Genomic DNA, 22029 nt, shown 5'->3' on the forward strand with positions numbered 1-22029 from the left:
TTTTCAAGTCAAGTTGTTTAGGGTAACAGATACCAGCCTACAAATAAATAAAGAGTATTTAATAAGATCCACAACCTTTTGAGTGTACAAAAACACAGCAATGAAGTTTCAGTCCTGTCGACAAGTCCAAAGTTTCAGCTGGCAAATCCTATTAATCAAAGCAGGTACAAAACCATCAATCAGACCAAAGCCTGAGCTTAGGCTAAAGATGCGAATATGTAGATATGCCTAGAGGGAGCAGAAGTTTTATGAATCCCTAAAACGTCTTATGACTATACACCATCACGAGACTTTGTGACCAAGTAATAACTATAGCAGAACTAAAGGCACACTTCAATAGCTACACATGTATTGCTATAGAGATAGCGCTACTTAGGATTAAATAAACTATTGTCTTTTAGTTGTAGTTATTAATATATACTCGTCCTGTCTACAGTTTTTAAACCATATATAAAAATTCTTATCAACAAGGGTGGAGATAAATATGAAAATTAATTATAGCGCTAGTCCACGCCTCCTTTTGTTGTTACAAGTGTTTTGAAGGAGAGACCACGAACCTTATCGTCAACCCCAAGAGCTCCTCCGCTGGGGGAAGATCCTCCTGCAAAGAAGAGGGGATTTTGTCTTCGACATAATCTAATTCTACTTGCGGTTTCCTGATGGATCAGTGAACACCAGATCTTAGTGATGCAATTTATATTAACATAAATAATAACTTCTAAGGAATGGAAGACTGGTCAAGCAAAATCTCAAGAGGGTAAACAATAAATTAATCCTTTGTAACAATAGTCATCACATTAATATTACAGGAATGTCTTCATTCACTATCACAGCTGCTTTTGTCAAATATTGATAATGAGATTCTTTCTATCTATTACAAGTTACTGGAAACTATTGACTTTGAAAGTACAACTTCAAATGGATTCACTTCAAAAATGAAGAGATATTTGTGATCTCCATTGATGAGAAAAGAAGAGTCAACAGTCATTGGATATTCTCAGGTTAGAGATATCGCTCTCTATATTGAATGTCTTTGTTATAAGCTCCATACAATCACTTACTCTAATCAATTTCTTTATGTAAACTTATAATCATAGATAGCATGTACTGATTTAGTAAATAACTTTTCACTCATCCTAAGATAGGAATAAGATTTTAATCTTTTGCTTTGCAGGTAGTACTACTTTAACCTTTGGAGTCCCCTCTAACACAGCTGCCAACATCATCAGAAGAATCCACGGAAGGTTTCTCTCTCAACTGATACCCACCACACCAAATACAATTGAAATATCCCTCTTATTGTTCAGAAAATAGTTAGAACATATTTGAAAACAATGGTAAGATCACTTAAAATGAACTACTTATAATAACAGGCATTCATAAGATAACAGGCATTCATATACGAATCAGAATATTTTTAGATACATCCAATAATTCTCAGTTATGTATACAGAAATAATTCAGAATATTTTCAGATTACTAGGCCCAGTCGTGCCAAAGAGACGATTGCCAGATCCTCTAATTCCAGATTGCACAACTAATACAATTGTGTGACTTGCAGGAAAGTGAGTACCACACTACTTTTACAGGATCATGATTATTAATCATTCCATTCTATAGGCCATAGGAGGATCCTACATCAAGTACTATTACTACTCTAAAGAACATTTTTATCAACATTACCAAAACCACACTATCATCTCTTGAGCTATCTCTGTAGACATCTTCTCTAGTATCAGAGCCTCAGGTACATTACACACACACTCTCTCCTCTCTCTCTCTCTCTCTCTCCATCTCTCTCCTCTCCTCTCTCTCTCTCTCTCTTTCTCTCTCTCTCTCTCTCTTCATAATGATCTATTAAACTAGGAACTCAACAAATGAGAACTATCAGTGAGTATCTGATCTGATTATTCTTCTGTCTCCAGTAAGTACAAAAGCTCCTACAGACTTTTACAAAGAAGGAAAAACCAGACATTCCTAAACCTTATCATCAGTACATTGCTGAGAAGCATCAGAAAAATGATACACCAGTAAACTATACTTTATGTATGTCATCACATATAGCTCACATTTACATTTGTTTCTAGACTGGTACATGGATATTCACACTTTCAATGAGTACTGATATCTCTAAAGATGAAATAGAGCCATCCTCTCCTCATGAGCGTAGTGTTGATGAGGCCATAGTGAAGCAATAGTAACTGTTGCAGCAGAAAAACCGAAGAGATGAAAATAAAGAGAAAGAAAAAAGCAGAAAATTGGTAAGAAAATACAACATGAGTTATAATGATGATGTAATCATCCCAAAACCATATCAGCTAAGTTGTCATTCTATTAGTGTGGGGGTTTTTAGTAAACTAAAACTAAAATATTGTTATAAGACCTAAATTTTAGTAACTAAACTAAATGTTATTTAGTAGAACCTAAAACTTTTAGTAAACTAAACTAAAATTTTCATTTCATGACCGAAACTAAAACTAAACTAAAAATTATCATCTCCAGACAAACTAAAACTAAAAAAACTATAACTAGAAATTTTTAGCTGTCCAAAAAAAATTTTTAGAGCGTAAAAAATAATAAACTAAAATTAAAGCTGACATTATGTTATTTTACTAATATTAACTAATTATTAATAGACTGACAACCCACAACTTGGGAACATGAAGTCCTTCTTAGAAAAACAAAAATATGTGTATCTTTGACCTGTCTTAATTTCATTGCCTTTTCTTACATGACTAAAAATTAATTGAATCAAGTAAACTAATATTAACTAAAGTAGAAAAAAGAAAAAGAGAAAACTATATAAACCTACTAACTAATCCTAAACTAATACTCAAACTAAACTTACTAACTTTGAAGTATTGGTTACATACTAAAACTAAACTAAACTAAATGTATTTTATAACCTATCACTAATACTAAACTAAACTAAAATGTATTTTATAACCATTCACTAATACTAAACTAAACTAAGAAACTTTTTTCTTTAATAAAAACAACACTACTTCTAGTAAGATCAGAGAGATTTTTTATGTGAATTCTATCATGAAAAATGGCAATGTTCAAAAAAATGATACTGTTTTATTTTAAATGTCTTTGAAATGAAATGTTATATTTTTATATAGTTCACCATTTAAATTTCTATCTGAAGCTGATTTAAGTGGTATATCATGTTTGTTGGATCCATTAATGTTATAATATATTATATCTAACTAAAAGCCATCAACCATATAATATAACAGTCCTGTAATGCTTTTCCCCTCAAAGACCAATTAACTAAATGGATTATTGTTGACACAAATCCTACGTGCTTTTAGACCTCTTTCAATCAAATATCAACTATAAACAAAGTATGTTTTCATAATGTTGTTATGTACATATATATGTACTATTTTATATATTTTATACCATCTTATATTTGTTTTGTCAGATATCCTTAATTGATCCACACTATATAAAGATAAAGTCATAAAGCTATAGACTAGTTCACACTAGCATGCTAGTGCTTTCACAATGAAGTTTGATATTTTGATAATCTTTTTCTTATGTTTTGAGGGTAATCTCTTGTCATAATTATATATACTCATAGTTTGGCTATTCTCTGTTTTCAGGTCAATGTAATGTTTACTGTGAACATGGATCTTTAAGGTTAGTAGATGGAGGTACTTATTAAGGGACGACTGGAGATTTGTATAAATGTTATTGTGGTTACAGTATGTCATGAATTCTTTTGACACTAATGATGCTAAAAGTGGTTTGTGACAATTGGGATATGAAGTGGATGGAGGACAAAGTGAGATAAAATATTACTACATATATTTCAGTACTTATTAGCTGTGACATACTATCCAAATGCACATTATGGACAAGGTAGTGGACCAATATGGGTTGAACTATCTCAATTGTTATTGGTACGAGAATATCTTTTGCAATGTCCAAAGAATCTTGTTATTGGCTATGCTTCTTCTTATGACTGTCTCACGCAAAAGATGTTAGTATAGTTTGTCCAGGTATAGATTACTATACTACTAATCAACATAATTATTATAATTTTATATTCTAGTTAACTCCTGTACACAAGGTGATGTCGTCTCACTGATGGACTGGTACCAATGAAGGAACATTGAAGTGTGTTATAATGGATCTTGGAATTCAGTGTGTGATAGTTATTGGGGCTATCAAGAAGCATGTGTAGTCTGTAGACAGTTAGGTCTTCCAGCAACAGGTAAAATATATGATAATAAGAATATATCTACTTGATGTTTTGGTATATATAGGTGCAAAATCTTTATCATCTAACTACTTTGGGTACTGGGACATGGAATACCAACACTAAATTATTGGAGATGTATTGGAAATGAAACAAAATTATGGACTGCCCTTCATACCAGTGGTTCCTCTTGTTTCTCATATCCTGGTGTGTATTCGTAGAGCAAGTATTAGATGGTACAGAATGAGAGTGTCTGGTAATACTTTATTATTTCAAGATTAAAATATTCATTATTATGTAAATTTCACCTATAGACAACTGTGGTACAATGGTAATATTCAGCTTGTTGGACCTAATGGTCCCTAATAGGTAGAGGGCAGAGTAGAGTACTGTAGTAATGACTGTGGGGGACTTTGTCCTATTATGGTTATGGGTTTGATGTAAATGGATGGGAAAGTTGTCTGCAGAAACTGGATATCAGGAACCTTAACGTGAATCAAATACAACTTTTGTACTTCTTCGTTTATGAGTTATTTTATACAGGTGTACTGATATTTAGGAATTACAGACAAGGATCAGGTCCTGTTCTTTTTGTATACCTTAACTGCAATGGAAATGAGTTTACTCCTGGATGACTGTAGTTTTAACTTAGATCCTTATGGTATGATCACTCATAGATGTGGAGTGAAGTGTATGGGAAAAAGGTATTGATAGAATATAATAATACATACTTTTTTGCAGACATTAATTAATTAACCCTTCCTTGAGTTCCCACTAGTTGTACTCATGGTAACATTAGATTAGGTAAATGGTTCCACTCCACATGAAGAAGAAGAGTAGAAATATGTCTCATGGAGAAATGGTTGGAACTGTCTGTGACTACTCTTTGGGACAGAAGAGATGCTCAGGTTGTCTGTAGACAACTGGGATATGTTCCCAACTGTAAACTAGTATCATTAGTATATACATAATATTAACTGTGATATTATAGGGGCATCTTTTTATAACATATCACAATTTGGAGATGGAAGACTTTAAAACAACTATTTGGGATGTGCCAATGTAGTTGTTCAGAAGACATCTCTACTAAATTGGTAGTCCAAAAAAATTCTTCATCTGTTATAATCATTATAGTTGTTCTTATGTTTATTATGGTCATTACTGCTGGAGTCAGATGTTATAGTAAGACAATTTCATCATTAAAAACTGCAATGAATATGACTTATGCATTCATTCAGACTCCACAACTGTACTGAAGGATATCTCGACTAGTTGGAGGAAAATAGTCCAAATGAAGGAGATATACAAATATGTAGAGTGGAGTATGGGGATTTATATATGATTAGACTGGTAGTGGTATTACTCAGTACACTTGATTGTTACATGTATACAATGGGATTATCGCAGTGATAACAATTTGTAATTTTTAATGTCGATCATAATATTTAACTATTCTTTATTTGAAGGGATTGCTACTAGTTTGGTATTCATTCTTTTGGAGGAAGTCAAGACATTGCACCAAGAGTATGGGACATGGATTTAACTGTATAGGCAATGAAACATCTTTAACTCAATGCCTCAAATTAGAACTATGGATATAGTACATGTACACAGAGTGCAGTAATCTATTGTGCAGGTCAAACTTGCTACTGCATTTTAACACTAGTTTACAATACTTTCTTTATATCTACAGATGTAGTCAACTGTACTAATTGGTCAGTTCGTTTAGTAGATAATGAAGGCAATAATGAGGCAAGTTTGGTATGTATAGATGGAATATGGATGACAACAGAGGGCAAATTATTGGTCGTACTTCTCATTCTAAAATGTATGCAGACAACTTGGATATTATGAACAAATGTAAAATAAATGTTTTATAGATAGTGGTTAATTTAGCTTATTGTAGGGTCAGTATGCTATAACAGATATAATTTTGGAAAACTAAAGTGAAAGAGTTGGCTATCAATATTTTGGTTGTACTGGAAATGAAACATCGCTGAGTAATTGTTCTGATTATTAATGATCCATGGTATTAAATAAGGATCTTACTGGTTATGACCAAAATCAGAGCAGGGGTAGAATGGCAGAGGAAATTACAATCAGGTATGATATCAGTACCACACACTATGGAATTATTCTTATTATTTTAACGAGTCATTAACAATGTTGGAACTATTTCGTTTGTCTGGTGGTAGTCAATCAATTAAAGAGGTTAGAGTTGAGATATGTCTTGATGGATACTGGGGTAGTGTATGTAGTAATGGATGGGATGAACAAGAAGCTCTAGTAACATGTAGACAAGCTGGATAGCAGACATTAAGTGAGAAATTCGCTAGTAAATGAAGTGACAATTACCTTCTGTATGTACAGGAGCTATTCAAATGTATGGTGCATTCTTTGAAAAGGAGTATGACCAGTTCCTATGGCATCTGTTAGTTGTCATGGCATGAGAAACAGTGCTAACTGAGTGGCTTATTATATTAGTAGTATATGGAGTAGAATAATTGTTTACAATGGTAAAGATGTAGGAGTTTCATCGGTTAGTTAAAAAGTAAGGAGAGTCATTATAATATATTTCCTCTAATACAATAGATACTGTTAATTTTCTATAAGGTCACTATATCATTGAGTTCAAACCAGTCCTCTGTAACTAATTGGTAGTAATGTGACACTTGCATTGTAAATGTCTCTCCAAGTACTGACCATATTAACAATACTTATCAAATGGAACACCACTGTGTCAGGACGTGACATTATCACAACCTATTTCTACTATCCCAATGTGTACATTGATGTTTTTCTACAGGACATACACAACAAGGGAATTATACTGTAACTTGTTAAATATAATGGAGTAAATTTTAGGGAGAGGAACATAACTCAAAATTTTATTACAAGGTGGAGTCACTAGCCATTTGCATTAAACTACTATTATTCTCTTATATCGCTCGTCTTAATCATGTTGGCAAAGAAGTAAAAATCTACTCTTATTGGTGTCTAATATCAACCTCACAGTTTGATCTAAACTTTATTACCTGGAATATCTTCGTGAACCGCAACTGCGTCTACTACTGTCATCCAGATGGTAATACTTTCAACAAGTACAGTATTACTACTGCTAATAAGACACTGATTATTACTAATATTACTACAGAAGATGTGGAAGACTACTCTGGTAAATTTGATGGTCCCTAGACTGTTCACTACAATAGAGACTGTGAACAGAAAGTCCTACAACTTCTAAGACACTATCCAGTATTGACTCCTACTGTTTAATCCTATTCTCTGTGAGGGTAAACTAGGACACTTTATATAAACTAGTATAAAATTTTGAATAATTTTAGGAAAATGGCGATATATTACAAAGTCAGCTAACTTTTCAGTTTCTACTTAATCCTGTCACGGGTTTTAGATAAGACAACCTCAGAAAGCTGTAGTCAGTAGTTTCTTTAAGTGAAGACAAACTATACAGTAACTGAGGAAAAGTAATTTGGTATCATGATGGTAGTAGGGTTACCTTCAGGAAGGAAACAAGTATTCACCGTGGTGATGAGATTCTAAACACATATATAGAGTTTGAGTATTAAACAATCCTACTTGTTACACTCTTGGAATATATGAGTATCAAACAACTGTTACACACTTCAACAGTACTGCTGTCATATTATTTTTTTTTTGTAGTAAAATCAATATCAAAACTGCCTGCTTATTCCCCCAATGAACTCACTTTTCAACTCTGGTGAATAGATTTATATGAGTACAAAGACTGGGAATCTATGTTTAGTTATTAATACAACTAAATATAAACAGTATGATTAAATGTTTCTTACAGAAAATCCAATCAGGAAAATTGATAACAGTATAAACCAGTTTGTAACTCAACATCTAATGCTGAGTTAGTGTGTTCAGTTTTTAGTGGTTGTGATCCTCTATATCTATCACATTACATTGTGAAGAATGGAATCTCTATTTCTAACACTATTGGATCATCTCAATTAGTCTATAATAACTGAGGAACTCTATAACTGGGATTAACATATGAGATTATAAATGTGTTGTTGGACAATACATTGTATAGTAAAAAAAACTGAGGCATAGTTACTTTAAACAGGTGACTCACCAACATTACCAAAAACAACATCAAAAACGGATGCTAGTACTGCTAATAGTGATGCTGGATTTTTAGCTGGGCTGTTTATAGCTGGATCTTTAGTTCAGCCATTGTATTGTGATTGTCATTGTGATCGGAGTTGTAAGTCAAAACTGAATTTATATGTTTTAATTTTAATATTTTTCAGGGTTTGTTTTGCAATACTCCGTCGTAATACTACAGAAAAGAACAATGAATCAGAGAGGCGTTCGTTACAGTTTAAGGTCAAGTGTTAGGAAGTACCAGATACCAGCCTACAATAAAAAAAGAAGTATTTAATAATAATCCACAACCTTTTAATGTACAAAAACCAGCAATGAAATCCAAGTCTGTGACACATCCAAAAGTTCATCTGGGAAAATCCTAATATATAAAAAAAGCAGGTATAAAACCACCAATCAGACCAAAGCCGCAATTTAAAGCTAAAGATGAAGAATATGTAGATGTGCTAGATATAGCAGAGGAAATGGAGTTTATGAATCCATAAATGTGTATGACTAACCATCAACAACTTAGTGACAAGTAATTAACTATAACAGAACTCAGCACACTTCAATAAGCTACACTGTATTGCTATAGATATAAGCTACTTAGATTAATTAAAATATTGTCTTTTATTTGGAGTTTTTTAAATATATCCTCTCCTGTCTAAATTTTTAAACATTATAAAAAATTATTAATCAACAAGAGGTGGAGACAACTATGAATAATTAATTATTACCGATATGTCACGCCCTTTTTGTGGGTTACAAGTGTAAAATAAACACAACAAAGTATTTGAAGGAGAGACCACAAGAACACTTATCGCAACCTCAAGAGCTCCTTCCTGCACTTGATAGATCCTCCTGCAAGAAGAAGGAGGGATTTGTCTTCGAAGTTCTACTGTGGCAGTTTACTAATGATCAGTGCACAACAATCTTAAAATCTTTCAGTGATACAATTTTATTTGACATGAAATAATGACTTCTAGGAGTGGAAGATTGGTCAAAAGCAAAATCTCAAGAGGTAAGCAATAAAATTAATCCTTCGTGACAAGGGTCATCACATTAAATATTACAGTGAATTACAGGAATGTCTTCATTCAATGTCACAGCTGCTTTTGTCAAATATGATAATAAGTTCTTTCTATATATTACAGTTACTGGAAAACTATTGACTCTGAAAGTACAACTTCAAATGGATTCACTTCAAAAATGAAGAGAGTATTTGGATCTCCATTGATGAAGAAAGAAGAGCACAGTCATTGGATATTCTAGGTTAGAGATATGGTCTCTATTGAATCTTTGTTATAAGCCAATACAATCACTTACTCTATCAATTTCTTTATGTAAACTTATAACCATAGATAGCATGTACTGATTTAGTAATAACTTTTTTCACTCAGTCCTAAGATAGGAATAAGGTTTTAATCTTTTGCTTTGCAGGTAGTACTTTAAACTTTTGGAGTCCCTCTAACACAGCTGCCAACATCATCAAAGATCCACGAAAGGTTTCTACTCAACTGATACCCACCAACCCATAATACAATCGAATATCCCTCTTATTGTTCAGAAAATAGTAGAATATATTGAAGAACATGGTAAGATCACATTAAAATGGCTACTTAACAGGCTGGTTTTATTAGTTTAATGAATTTGTCATTCTTACGTTGTCAATATAGGTCTTAATCAAGAAGTGTATATACAGGGTTAATGGGAACTCTAAATTAATAGAGAAACTGAGAACGACATTTGATCAAAATGGAGATGCTGATTTGACAATTGTTGATATTTATTCAATTGGAGGGCTTTTAAAATTGTTCTTGGTAATCCAAAAAAAAGTCATTTCTCAGTACAATAGCTATAATGCATACACATATAAAATGACTGAACTGAAACTAATTAATAGTAGTTTACAACAACTGAATTTTGTTTAAAAATATTATAAATGTTCCTCAAATGTTTAGAATATACAATGTTTGTATTATTATAGTGTTTGTAAATTTGTTTTGAATTTATTTTAAGTGTAGATTTGTCATATCCTTTTGGTTTCTCCCTCCTCCCTCCCTCCTCTCTCTCTCTCTCTTCTCTCTCTCCTCTCTCTCTCTCTCTCTCTCTCTCAACCCACACCACAGAGACGATTGCCTGATCTCCTCTAATTCCAGATGCAACAACTAATAAAATTGTTGACTTGCAGGAAAGTGAGTACCACACCTACCTTTATAGGATCATAATTATTATCATTCCACTCTATAGCCCATAGGAGGATCCTATACACCAAGTACTATTACTACTCTAAAAGACATATTATCGACATTTACCCAAACACACTATCATCTTTTGAGCTATCTCTGTAGACTCTTCTTCTAGTATCAGAGCACTCAGGTACATTATATATCAAATATTACCTTCACTGCCTTATCTTTACATTTAAGATACTAACAAGATGACTTCTGTGTCATTATCCATTGTATTTGGTCCTAATGTCTTCAGGTATAGTATATAGTATAGTATTATTATGATGGTCTATTGTGTTATAAGATGTGGAGGGAGAACTAATTGGTTTAAGGAAACAAGGATATGCTAACTCAGCATTTGCTCAAATGATAATAAACTATCATTCTTTATTTGAAAATAAATTGGTAAGTAACTGGACACACACACACACACTCTCTCTTTCTCTCTCTTCTCTCTCTCTCCCTCTCTCTCTCTATCTCTATCTCTCTATCTCTCTCTCTCTCTCTCTCTCTCTTCATAATGATCTATTAACTAGGAACTCAACAAAATGAGAACAATCAGTGAAGTATCTGATGATGTCTTTCTGTCTCCAGTAAGTACAAAAGCTCCCACAGACTTTACAAAGAAGGAAAAACCAGACATTCCTAAACCTTATCATCAGTACATTGCTGAGAAGCATCAGAAAACTGATACACCAGTAAACTATACTTTATTATGTCATCACATATAGCTCACATTTACATTTGTTTCTAGACTGGTGACATGGATATTCACACTTCAATGAGTACTGATATCTCTAAAGATGAAATGGAGCCAGTCTCTCCTCATGAGCATAGTGTTGATGAGGCCATAGATGAAGCAATAGTAACTGTTGCTGCAGAACATGAAGAGATGAAAAGAAAAAGAAAGAAAAAAGCAGAAAAATTGGTAAGAAAATACAACATGAGTACAGTGATATGTGAATACATTTTGTACAGGATGGCTAGTGTTAAGAGCAAAAATCATTGAAGTAAGTTATAACACAATACAACATTGATATGTATCTTGTAATTGATACATAGTGATGATGCTCTTACAACTAGAGTCCCTTCACCTTACTCTTGGAAAAGCAGGTATGATGCTAATCAATTTTTGTTAAAACATCTCAATCTGATGTTTGTAGTCCTGGAACAAGTCCTTCTGTTTCTCCAGTTCTCACACCTAGAACATCACAGTAAGCCATTACAACAAAACTTGAGTTAAATTTTATATATAATATCCTAATGTGTTTTTCTAAATCATTTTTTCTACAGAGTATATACTAGCTTAATTGATGACAGCATACAAGATCACTTTGTACAAAATACTGCTCCAATTATCTCTCATTCATCCTCTTCTACACAGCAACCCGATACACTTAGCACTCGCTCTGACAATCATCGACAACAGTCCCTTATCAAGTACTCCCTTCATCATCTGAAGGAAGTACAACCACTGAGCTGAACAGAGAAACTGTCCCATCCTCTAGTAATGAGAGCGTCAATTCTCCATTTCGTAGAGAGTCCTTCACAAGACGTAACAGACTTTACGAAACAGGAAAAGTGCTATCTTTGGAAAATGCCAATGAAGGAACTTTAAATGAAATATTAAGGATATGGATGTCCAAGTCTTAACAGTGAACTGTGTAAGGGGATGATACAAGTACCACTCAACAAGTCAGAGCAAAAGAGGGAAGAATGTCAGAGCTAGTTAAAAGAATTTGATGAAGAGGAGAGAGATGAGAAAAATAAGACCCATGATCAGTTTTTGATGGAGATAGAGAACTTTTGTCAAGTAGTGATAGTGTCAAGAAAGCTAAAGATATGTTTGAGAAAACTGGAGTGATGATCAAGGTAACACAAATGACATACATGTCCATATGATTTTGTTCTGCTCTCTTTCCTTCTATAAGCCTGCTACTGAAAAATGTCTATCCAATTGCTTTCAAAAGAAAGAAAAAAACCAACTGCATCATAGATTCAGGTAGCTCCATACCTCCATCATCACCAAAAGTATCTCAAAAGCCTCAAAAATCTTCTGAAGATCATAATAACAAAATTAAACAAGATAAAGTTGATGTAGAAGGAGGATACAGAGCTCATGACTTTGATTATGTCACCCGCCAAATTGAAACATTAGTTTCATGTAAGTAAATATTACAATTATTATATTACTAGTCATTATTGCATTAGCCTACATTACAACGAGCCAAAGGGCCACGTAACAGAGCAGACCTTCTCGAGGGAGACAGATATCAACAAGTACCATAGGTACCAGTGATGCAGACAATCAAAGAACAAAATGTAAAGACACCTACTGAAAAGAAAGTTCACTTTGAAGAGATCACTGTAACAATGTCAAAAGAGAAAAACACCGACTTCATAAGAACAACAGACAAAACAACTATCAGTCCCATAAAAAGCACACAGGATAGCTTGTCACCAACCACTGCCATTTTGTATCCATCATCACATGACCAGTCAAAAACAGGACAGGCTGGTTTCAATATCGTTCACTAACTAGTGTGTCCACAATATCTCGACCAAACTACCTGTCCTCTCCAAGGTCATAAGAATACTATTGAGGACATCTCCAGTCCATGTAGTTACATCACATTTACCACCCACTCAAGAACAAAGTACGGAAGACTCTCCACTTCATGTACGAAATATAGCACCAGAGGGGAAGCCTACAGTGTCACATGGATGGACAGGAGGTGTGAGGATCAGTTTTGCCTAGGCTCTGTTAATTATGAAAGGCATGACAAAGAGGAAGTAGAGGAGATATCAAACTATCAACAATTGAATGAAGAAGCAAAAAGTAGGTCTCTATTCAATAAGAAAATTACTTTATATACTTTCAAAGAATTAAGAGATATTGTCAGAGATTTGAAGCTGACTTTATGGCAAAGAAAGGAAGAAAAGTAACAAAGTTATTATATTGTTCAAGATCATTGGTTTTTCATTAATTGTACAGCCTCTCAATGAAGAAAAAATATCCAGTAGCTGCTGAGCTCTCTTCACTTGACTGTAATCAAAAGAAGCTAAAAGGTATTGACATTATGAGAGAAGTCATAGATTACATTTGCTTAAATCTCTCAGCTCTCAGGTCTACTGAAGATCCTCTCAATAAATCAGCTCCTGCTGAAGTAGCTGGAGAAAGATGTAAGTTAATTGTATTGTATGTCGTTAATTTAGTTATACTATACTTAGCTGGTTGGACGGATAGATTAGCCAGTCTTTCAGCAGTCAAAATCGATGAAGATCTCTCTCCAAGCTTAGAAAAGAAAGAAAGTTGATACAGTTCGACGACATCAATCTCTTATAGTATCTCCAACTCATACCAAAGAGAGTCCACCATTTGAGCAGATTGTAAAAGATGTTAGCAAATAAAAGAGCCACTGATGGTCGACCTGATGATATTAAGTAAGAATTAAACTCAATGTAATTGTCTGTTATCAAGTGGTCTTAGTTAATGACACACAATCAGTTAGTGGTGAAGAGAAACATGCAGTACAAAAGGCACTACTTCACTATGAGAGGAAAACATGGCAGACCAGTAGTGTGCTTGGATAGAGAAAAAAAATAGAGAAATAATTATTTGATGGTACTTTATTACAGCAAAATTCTGACAACAAGAATGTAATGAGGCCAATTTATAATTATTATAGAGACATTAAAAAACTACTGTCAGTACATGAGGGCAGACAAAGAGTATGTTTATTATATGTTTTGTAATAATATATTATTGTTTTTTTATCTAGGGATTACTAAGTCAAAGTACAAATGAAGGTATTATTTTATACTAATAGTTTTAATGTTGTAATGATGTGTTAATAGAATTGGGAGTGACCGGTGATAGTTTTGGTTCTCTTAGTCTCCTTCATTCATCATTGGCACATTCACTACCAACAGCACCACCACTGACTCTACCTAAACTATATAAAGAAGTAACACTCAGTAAAAACTATACCCAGCTACTACAACAACAATCACGAAAGACCTTCCCATAAAGAAAGGTGATCATAATGTACATTCTTGATTTATTAATATAGTGTCATTGTTCTTAGATTTACTGCCATCAAAACCAATTAAAAGGCATAAACCAACTCTTAGTGCACCTGAGGCAGTTCATTTTCTCTGGCAGGAAGTCCAGGAGTCAAAATCAAATTACATCTCCTCCCCCTCTTTTCTCCGCTAGTATCTGATGATATCAGACGAAGTAATAGTAAAAGTGCTAGTACTAGTCAAGTTCCTAAGTATCCAACAATGAATGGATGAGTAACGAAGAAATACAGAAAGCTTCAGTGTATGAAAAATGATGGATGAATGCATTAATGAATAGACAGATACTTTATGATGGATGAATGAATGGATGAATGGATAGATGAATAGAATGAGTTGTATGGATGGATGGAATAATGGGATGAAATGGATGGGACTTGATGGATAAATGGATAAATGTGATGGATAGTTTTAAATATTTGTAATTCTGTTAGAACGGAATTGCATCATCAATTGTTACTGGCACAAACAAGAAGAAAGAATTACGAAAAGAAACTACGAGCATTTGAAAATGAATTTCAACCAAACACAAAGGAAACACACACACTCTACATATTGAACAATAAAAAAATGTCTGTTTATAATAGACCTGTTCAGAAAGATGACAAAAAGACAATGTATAAACAATATATTGATTATCGAGTGTGTTATAATATTTTATTTAGTTGTTACACAACAATATACAATATAAAATGACTATTATACCAATCCATTTTCTTATAGATGGTTAAAGTAAGGTTGTCATTAGATACTCATATGTCAAAATGGAACCTCAACACACAATTGTAATGTAGTCTTTACAATACTATTACATACTATAATGTTTATATATTGTCAGTGTATTCCTATATTATGTGTATGTATTGTTTTGTATCACAACATTATATTTTGAATCATTGTATTTTAATAATAAAGATCTCTAGTTACTATAACTATTAATTTTGTAATCTAGAATAGTTTCAATATATTAATCCAATAAAGGAGCATATACACACTCGCTAGCTTATGTAGTAGTATTTAATCCCATCAATAACTAATCCTATAGCTACCAACTACAGACATGCAATACATTGTTTTCAATATGCAATTATGGTATCACATTACAGTAGTTAACAGTAATTTGTTCTCGAAAATTAATTTAGTTCATCAACTCAATCACGTCAGGAAATATTGACCAAATAAGACATGAAACAAAACTACAAATCATTTTTTTAATTTTCTTTCTTAAAACAAAAACAACATGACAGTTAAAAATAAGACAAATGACAAAAATCATAATAAAATACTCAAATTTGAGTATCAAAAAAGGTCCCTAAATTGTGCACAACATCAACCAGTATGCTGTTCAATACAGTACAAGCATATGACAATATGTAATATAATAATAATTTAGCAGGGCAATTTTTAAGTCTTTCATTTCAAGAATTAAAGAAAATGCTATGAAAAAGGATTAAAAGAATTATTGGAACTGGGACCTTGAGATGCTGGCAGCAAAGGAGGAGGGAGGGGATCTGCCGAGAGTAAAACCCATGGATTAGTGATATAATGAAATGTTATACTCACCAAGTTTATTTTCCATTTTCAAATGAGCCAGGTGTAGGCGCGGTTGCTTGGCTCCCTCAAATGGATTGGTTTTGAACGGCTGGTGGGTGGGAGCGATTGAAGTGATGCCAAATGGATTGATTGAAGTGGGAGGAGGTAGTGGAGCTATGAGAGTGTCTAAATTAACAAGAGGTGCATTAGTACCCAAGAAAGACTCCTCCACTGTGGGTTTCTAAAGACAAGAATAGTTATTAAATGAGCAGACAAATATGGTAGTCATTTTACTAATTTACTTGCATGTATTTTATAATCATTGCCACACCCACTTTAAGTTGTTCAATATATAGTATTGTTATGCATGCCATTTGTATCAAAATATTCTGATCAAAGCATCATAGCATTACACTATACAGTTATACTGTTATGAGACCCCATCTCAAACCTAAAAACCCTAAAACACTTGAGAATATGATGAAAAAGGGAGTAGTGAAACCACTCCCATTACCTCAATATTAATTTTAACACAGGCAGTGTGTCTAGCATTGGTAATCCATCAACAGTTATCATCCACACAAAACCATAATATAGCAAACAAGTAATGGCTTCTTTACTTACATCATTAGTTGACTGTATGATTCAAGAGGAGCAGCAAAACCAGAGAAATCGTAAGGATTAGCTCCTAATGTTCCACCGAGACTCAATGGAGGGAGGAAGGGATATCGATTGGATCAATACTAGTAGGCGCGTAGTTGTGGTAGGAGTTGTATTAAAGGAAGTCCATTGACTAGAGGAAACAACAACAAGAAGTGTAGGGAACATAATAGGACAAATGTGTCTACACTCTATAAATTAAATATCCTCTGTCTAAAGTGTAGCATAGTTACTTTTGAAGAAGTTTGTAGCAAAGCTGTCTGAAAACCAAATCAAGAGGACTACTACTGGTAGGACCGCCCCATGGATCATTAGTAGTGGCTAAAAAAGGATCCTTAACAAATGGATCTGGAATACTGGGGTAGCTGGCTGGTTTCCTCCCCAAGGATCTATCTTGGGTGGACTAGCAACAGCATCATATGAGGGAGGAAGTTCATCATTAGGAACTGCCATGGATCAGCTAAACCTGATATTGTTCTGATAAAGTTAGTGATAATCAATGACACATCTATACCTATTAGATCTGTCACCCCCCCCCACCAGTATTTGATTCTTCTGATCCTGTGTTCATTGTTTCTGCTACTGTTTCTTGTTTACTGAGTTCTAACGCCATCTTAAGACTCTCTTCTTCTTGTTTCCTAACAATTGGTAAATAGAAAACTATTGAAATAGCTGGACAAGTCAATTTTCAGAAGACAAAAATAGGCAATAAAGGAAGTTTGTATTAACAAGTATTACCAACACAAGAGTGCAAAGGTCACCACTGATTAATACTTTGTTAACACAGACACTACACTCACTTAATTTGTCTTCTTCGTCAGCCTGTCTTTTGACCTTCTCAGTGCTAATTGAAGTTTGAAGATCCTCCTTCATCTTTGCATTTGGCCGACTTTGATCAAATTGAGGTTGAAAGGAAGCTGTGGGACTTGCGGTATCTCCAACAACTAAGAGGATGATTGCTCCTATAGAAAACAGAAAGTGATATATAACTGTATATCAGAAACAAGCAGATAATAATAACCAACAGCTGTGTCATTCCACAACTCAAACTAAATAAAGATGTGCAAGGCACCAATATCCTTTTTACTGATTATAATCATGACAGCACTTTAACAAAGTGTAATGTATAGATTACCATATTTGGAGAACACTCATGCACTACCTAATGACATTAACTAAATAATCATTCAATCCCCATACCTACCGGAATCACCATTAATGGTTAAAACAAAAAATATTTACTATACCTTTCTGGAGTGGTAGTTTGAGATGTTTGCCTGTAAATAAAAAATTTATTAACATATAATGAACAGTGTCAATAGAAAGTACCTTGTGGCTGTAGCCCCAGTGGAATTGCTACAAACCCAGTTAAAGCAGTATTACGTTCTAGTGCCTGAATGGAGGGAGTATGTTAATGATATTCAATTACTATCATATATCATAAGTAATATGAGGACTGTCATGATGTAATAATGTATAAGGTAATGCTTACCAGTAAAGCCGGCTCCTTTCATCTTGTAATGTTGATCATCTTTTAATAAAGTAACTAAGTTCTTTGCCTTTTCTCTCCACTAAAAACAATGGAGGCAGAGAGAGGAAAGAGAGAGGAGAGAGAGAGAGAGAGGGAAGGGAGAAAGAAGGTAAGGTTAAGAGGAAGATTCATTTCAAAAACAAGGACAAAAGAGGGTATACCTAATTGCCCATTGTCCTTGCCATCCTTATCAATGAATTGAAAATCTTTAAGAGTTTCAATGGAGAATAAATTGTCTTTGCACTGCTGTAACAACACGATCTGAACCCACTCTTCACTAATATTCTAGAACAACCAGAAGCTAATATAAAAAAGTAGTATACAAAAGTATCACATTAATATATACACTAGTGATAATTTACCACATTAGTACCTTATAAACATGAGCAGTTTCTACCATGATCATTCAGTCTCTTCCAAAGCATACCCCATTACTAAACCATATGCTTGACTAGAGAGAGAGAGAGAGAGAAAGAGAGAGAGAGAGAGAGAGAGAGAGAGAGAGAGAGATGTCCCTATTATTAGTGGATTTAATTCTTACACATGAAATGTAAATTCTTGCTATTCTGCCATAACGGACCGACGGACCCCATGGATCATTAGAGGTAGCCTCTCGCACTTTCACCTCAGCATCCAGTATAATTATAGACAACATTTTTTACTACATAAAGATGAAAGATAACTATCTCTGTTGAGTTTTGTCAAGTAACAAATAACAATTCATGTCATTTTAGAGGAAACAAAAATCAGCAGATTGCTGACGAACAGATTGACGTTAAAATAAACAGCAACTTCTAAAACTTATTGTAGACATATTGTGGATATTAGAACAGGGGCAGATCTTAGAACAACAGCAAGAAATAACAATCGCTATACTGTTATAATTCATTTTAAGGTGAAGTATTATAGCCAGAAAAGCTGACATAGTTTTACGTAAAAATTATTACTACAAACACTAAAAGATACAACAATAACACGAATACGCACGCCATCTTACAATATGACATCATAGATGTTAATTTAACATGTATGTATTTTTAATTGTCTTACAAACTCCTCGTCTGAATTTCGACATAGTTTCAGTTTTCAGGACCAGACACGGCCGATAACTTACTCGATTACTTGAAGACTTTACTCTAGCAAAGGTTTCACAATTTCAGGTTTCTGACAAAGAAAAAAGGACCCTTTCTTCCCCTCCTTTTTTTTACCAAGTGTACACAGGAAACCACTATCAAAACCACTCCCACAATAGTGAGACAATTGACAGACACGCCTATTTATATGTGGAGGTGTGGCTGGAGTAGTTAACATTCTTGAAGAGTTGAGCCCTGACTCTGAAGTGGAATACGCAATGGTAAGAATGTAACTAATCGTTTCGATGTGCAAATTGCAAGATAGCACTGCATTGTGAAATTCAGCTAGTTTAAATGTATTAAGTAGAGAAATAATATCAAGTCAGCCAGTCCCTTTTGTCTATCAATAATAACATTAGTTATAATTGTTCAACCTAACCTTTAAAGTTCTATGTTAAGTCCCCTTTTGGTCACCAATGCAAGTTGCAGAAGTAACATATGCTCCAGCACTTGATTGCATATCACAAGTTCTGTTCTAAACTTTTAAAGATGTAGAATATCGAATACTAGACAGTATAGACTTTAAATAGTAAATAATACAATCAAAAAGAAGCCCTTTATTCTATATCAAAACAAAAAAGGATATTCTCAACTTAAGTAACTTAACATGGTCCAATATAAGTTTAATATATACTAGTGTTGTTTTAGTATGGTAAATTAGTTTTAGTTTTAGTTATAGTTTTTCCTACTCTCTTTACTTAAGTTTTAGTTTTAGTTATAGTAATGCAATTGAAAACAATTTTAGTTATAGTTATTGTTATCAATTCTAAATGTATTTTAGTTTTAGTTATAGTTCTTGTCACCAAATTCTTTTAGTTTTAGTTTTAGTTATTGTTAAAAAATCATCATAAATTAATTATCGTCATACTTAATGAAATAAGACACTATGTATTCTGTTCTCTTCGGGTGGTGGAGGAGAATAAGTACAGAACGCTCAAAAGAACCACTAAATGAGTTATCAGCCATTTGTTAATAGTACATGTGAACAAATGCCCACCTACTTTAAGAAGTCACACCTCTGCTGAATTATGTAATCGTTTTGGTTAATACTGTACAACTTTTAGTTTTAGTTGTTAGTTAATGTCAGTCACAATTAAGTTATAGTTTTTTTATAGTTAGACACCAGTAGTTTTAGTTTTAGTTATTGTTATAAGCACTATGGAGCTTGAATTTTAGTTTTAGTTTTTCGTATAGGAAAGTGCCTTACTAAATATGTTTTAGTTTTAGTTATTGTTAACTAAAACAACATACTATATATCTTATATTTATAATTATAAAACTTCATTATAAAATCATAATCAGTAATTCTTTTTTGCTCCTAATTCAATTTACTTTTCAAAAATTAGGCTGAACTGACAGAAGCAAAAAAAAGCTGAATTCAAAAGTGCCTTCTCTCTGTTTGACAAAAATGGTGACGCCATATCTCAACCAGTGAATGGGCTCAAGTTTATGGCAAAATTGAAACAAAACATGTCGGATGATGAGTGGAGGAAATGTTAAAATCAGGGGATATTGATGGAAGCGGAACAATTGAGTTCAATGAGTTTTGTGTCTACATGATAAAAGACTTAAGGGTCGTCGCCCTGAAGAAAATCCAGGAGGAAACATTTTGAGGTGAGTTGTATCTTTGCAACTTGTACAAGACATTTGACATACAAGCTTTTTACATTTTGTATATGTTATGTCACTAATGTGCGTTCATCATTCATCATTGTCCTTTTTTACTTATTGGTCATAAACATATATGTATTGTAACAGTTCTCTCTCTCATTCTCTCTCTCTCTCTCTCTCTCTCCTCTCATTCTCTCTCTCTCTCTCTCTCATGTCATAGGAATGTGACAAAGATGGTAATGGTCTCATTGGAGCAGAGGAATTCGTAGAATTAGAAGTACTGAAACGCCTTGGAGATGACTCCATCACTTTAGCTCGGCCACTGATATGATCAAAAGAGTCGATAAAGATGGCAATGGAAAAATCAGCTATGATGGTAATGCATATATAGTGATGTCATGTACTATATAAATAAACTTATTTAAACAACTATGTATATGTTCTGATCTTACATTAACTTTAATTGTTTCCTTTACTTCTCTACACAGAATTTGTGATTTTACTGAAAAAATAGATTAAATGGAATTCAGGAAAAAGAATGACGTATTCATTTACTTAATACAATCCCAAAATTTCTAATTTGAACTATTTTTTAATTTTATTGACACTCTAAATAAAATTGAGTTTTGCTAGTATAGTAGTTGATATAATAATTGTAGTAACTCACACACAGTTTGAATAGTTCATTATTATAACAGAGTACATGTTTTAAACAATAAATACTGATTAACAATCGATAATCAATCTAAAACTCTTTTCATATAGTTATTGAATATGTTCAGTCAACTCAATATACACATACTATAATTATGGACTATATTTACATTAAAGGAAGGCCTTTGTCTAATGGTACTGTATGTATAATGATGACCATGAAGCTTTTCCTTTTTTTATTCATTTTTT

The 22029-nt window shown here is 33.3% G+C and overlaps 1 protein-coding gene across 1 annotated transcript; it reads right to left on the bottom strand.

Moving 5' to 3' along the window:
• Positions 1-557: 557 nt before the first annotated feature.
• Positions 558-19037, bottom strand: LOC121392164 (epsin-2-like; the record flags this gene model as incomplete). The annotated part of the gene is made up of 6 exons (XM_041523512.1): positions 18924-19037; positions 18544-18667; positions 18099-18128; positions 17626-17813; positions 16222-16432; positions 558-601 (listed from the first exon to the last, which is right to left on the bottom strand). Coding segments are annotated over exons 1-6 (711 nt in total), but the record flags the coding sequence as incomplete, so codon positions are not given.
• Between the last annotated feature and the right edge of the window lie 2992 nt (positions 19038-22029).

This window comes from Gigantopelta aegis, unplaced genomic scaffold (assembly GCF_016097555.1).
Source record: "Gigantopelta aegis isolate Gae_Host unplaced genomic scaffold, Gae_host_genome ctg3438_pilon_pilon, whole genome shotgun sequence".
Lineage (NCBI taxonomy): Eukaryota > Metazoa > Mollusca > Gastropoda > Neomphalida > Peltospiridae > Gigantopelta > Gigantopelta aegis.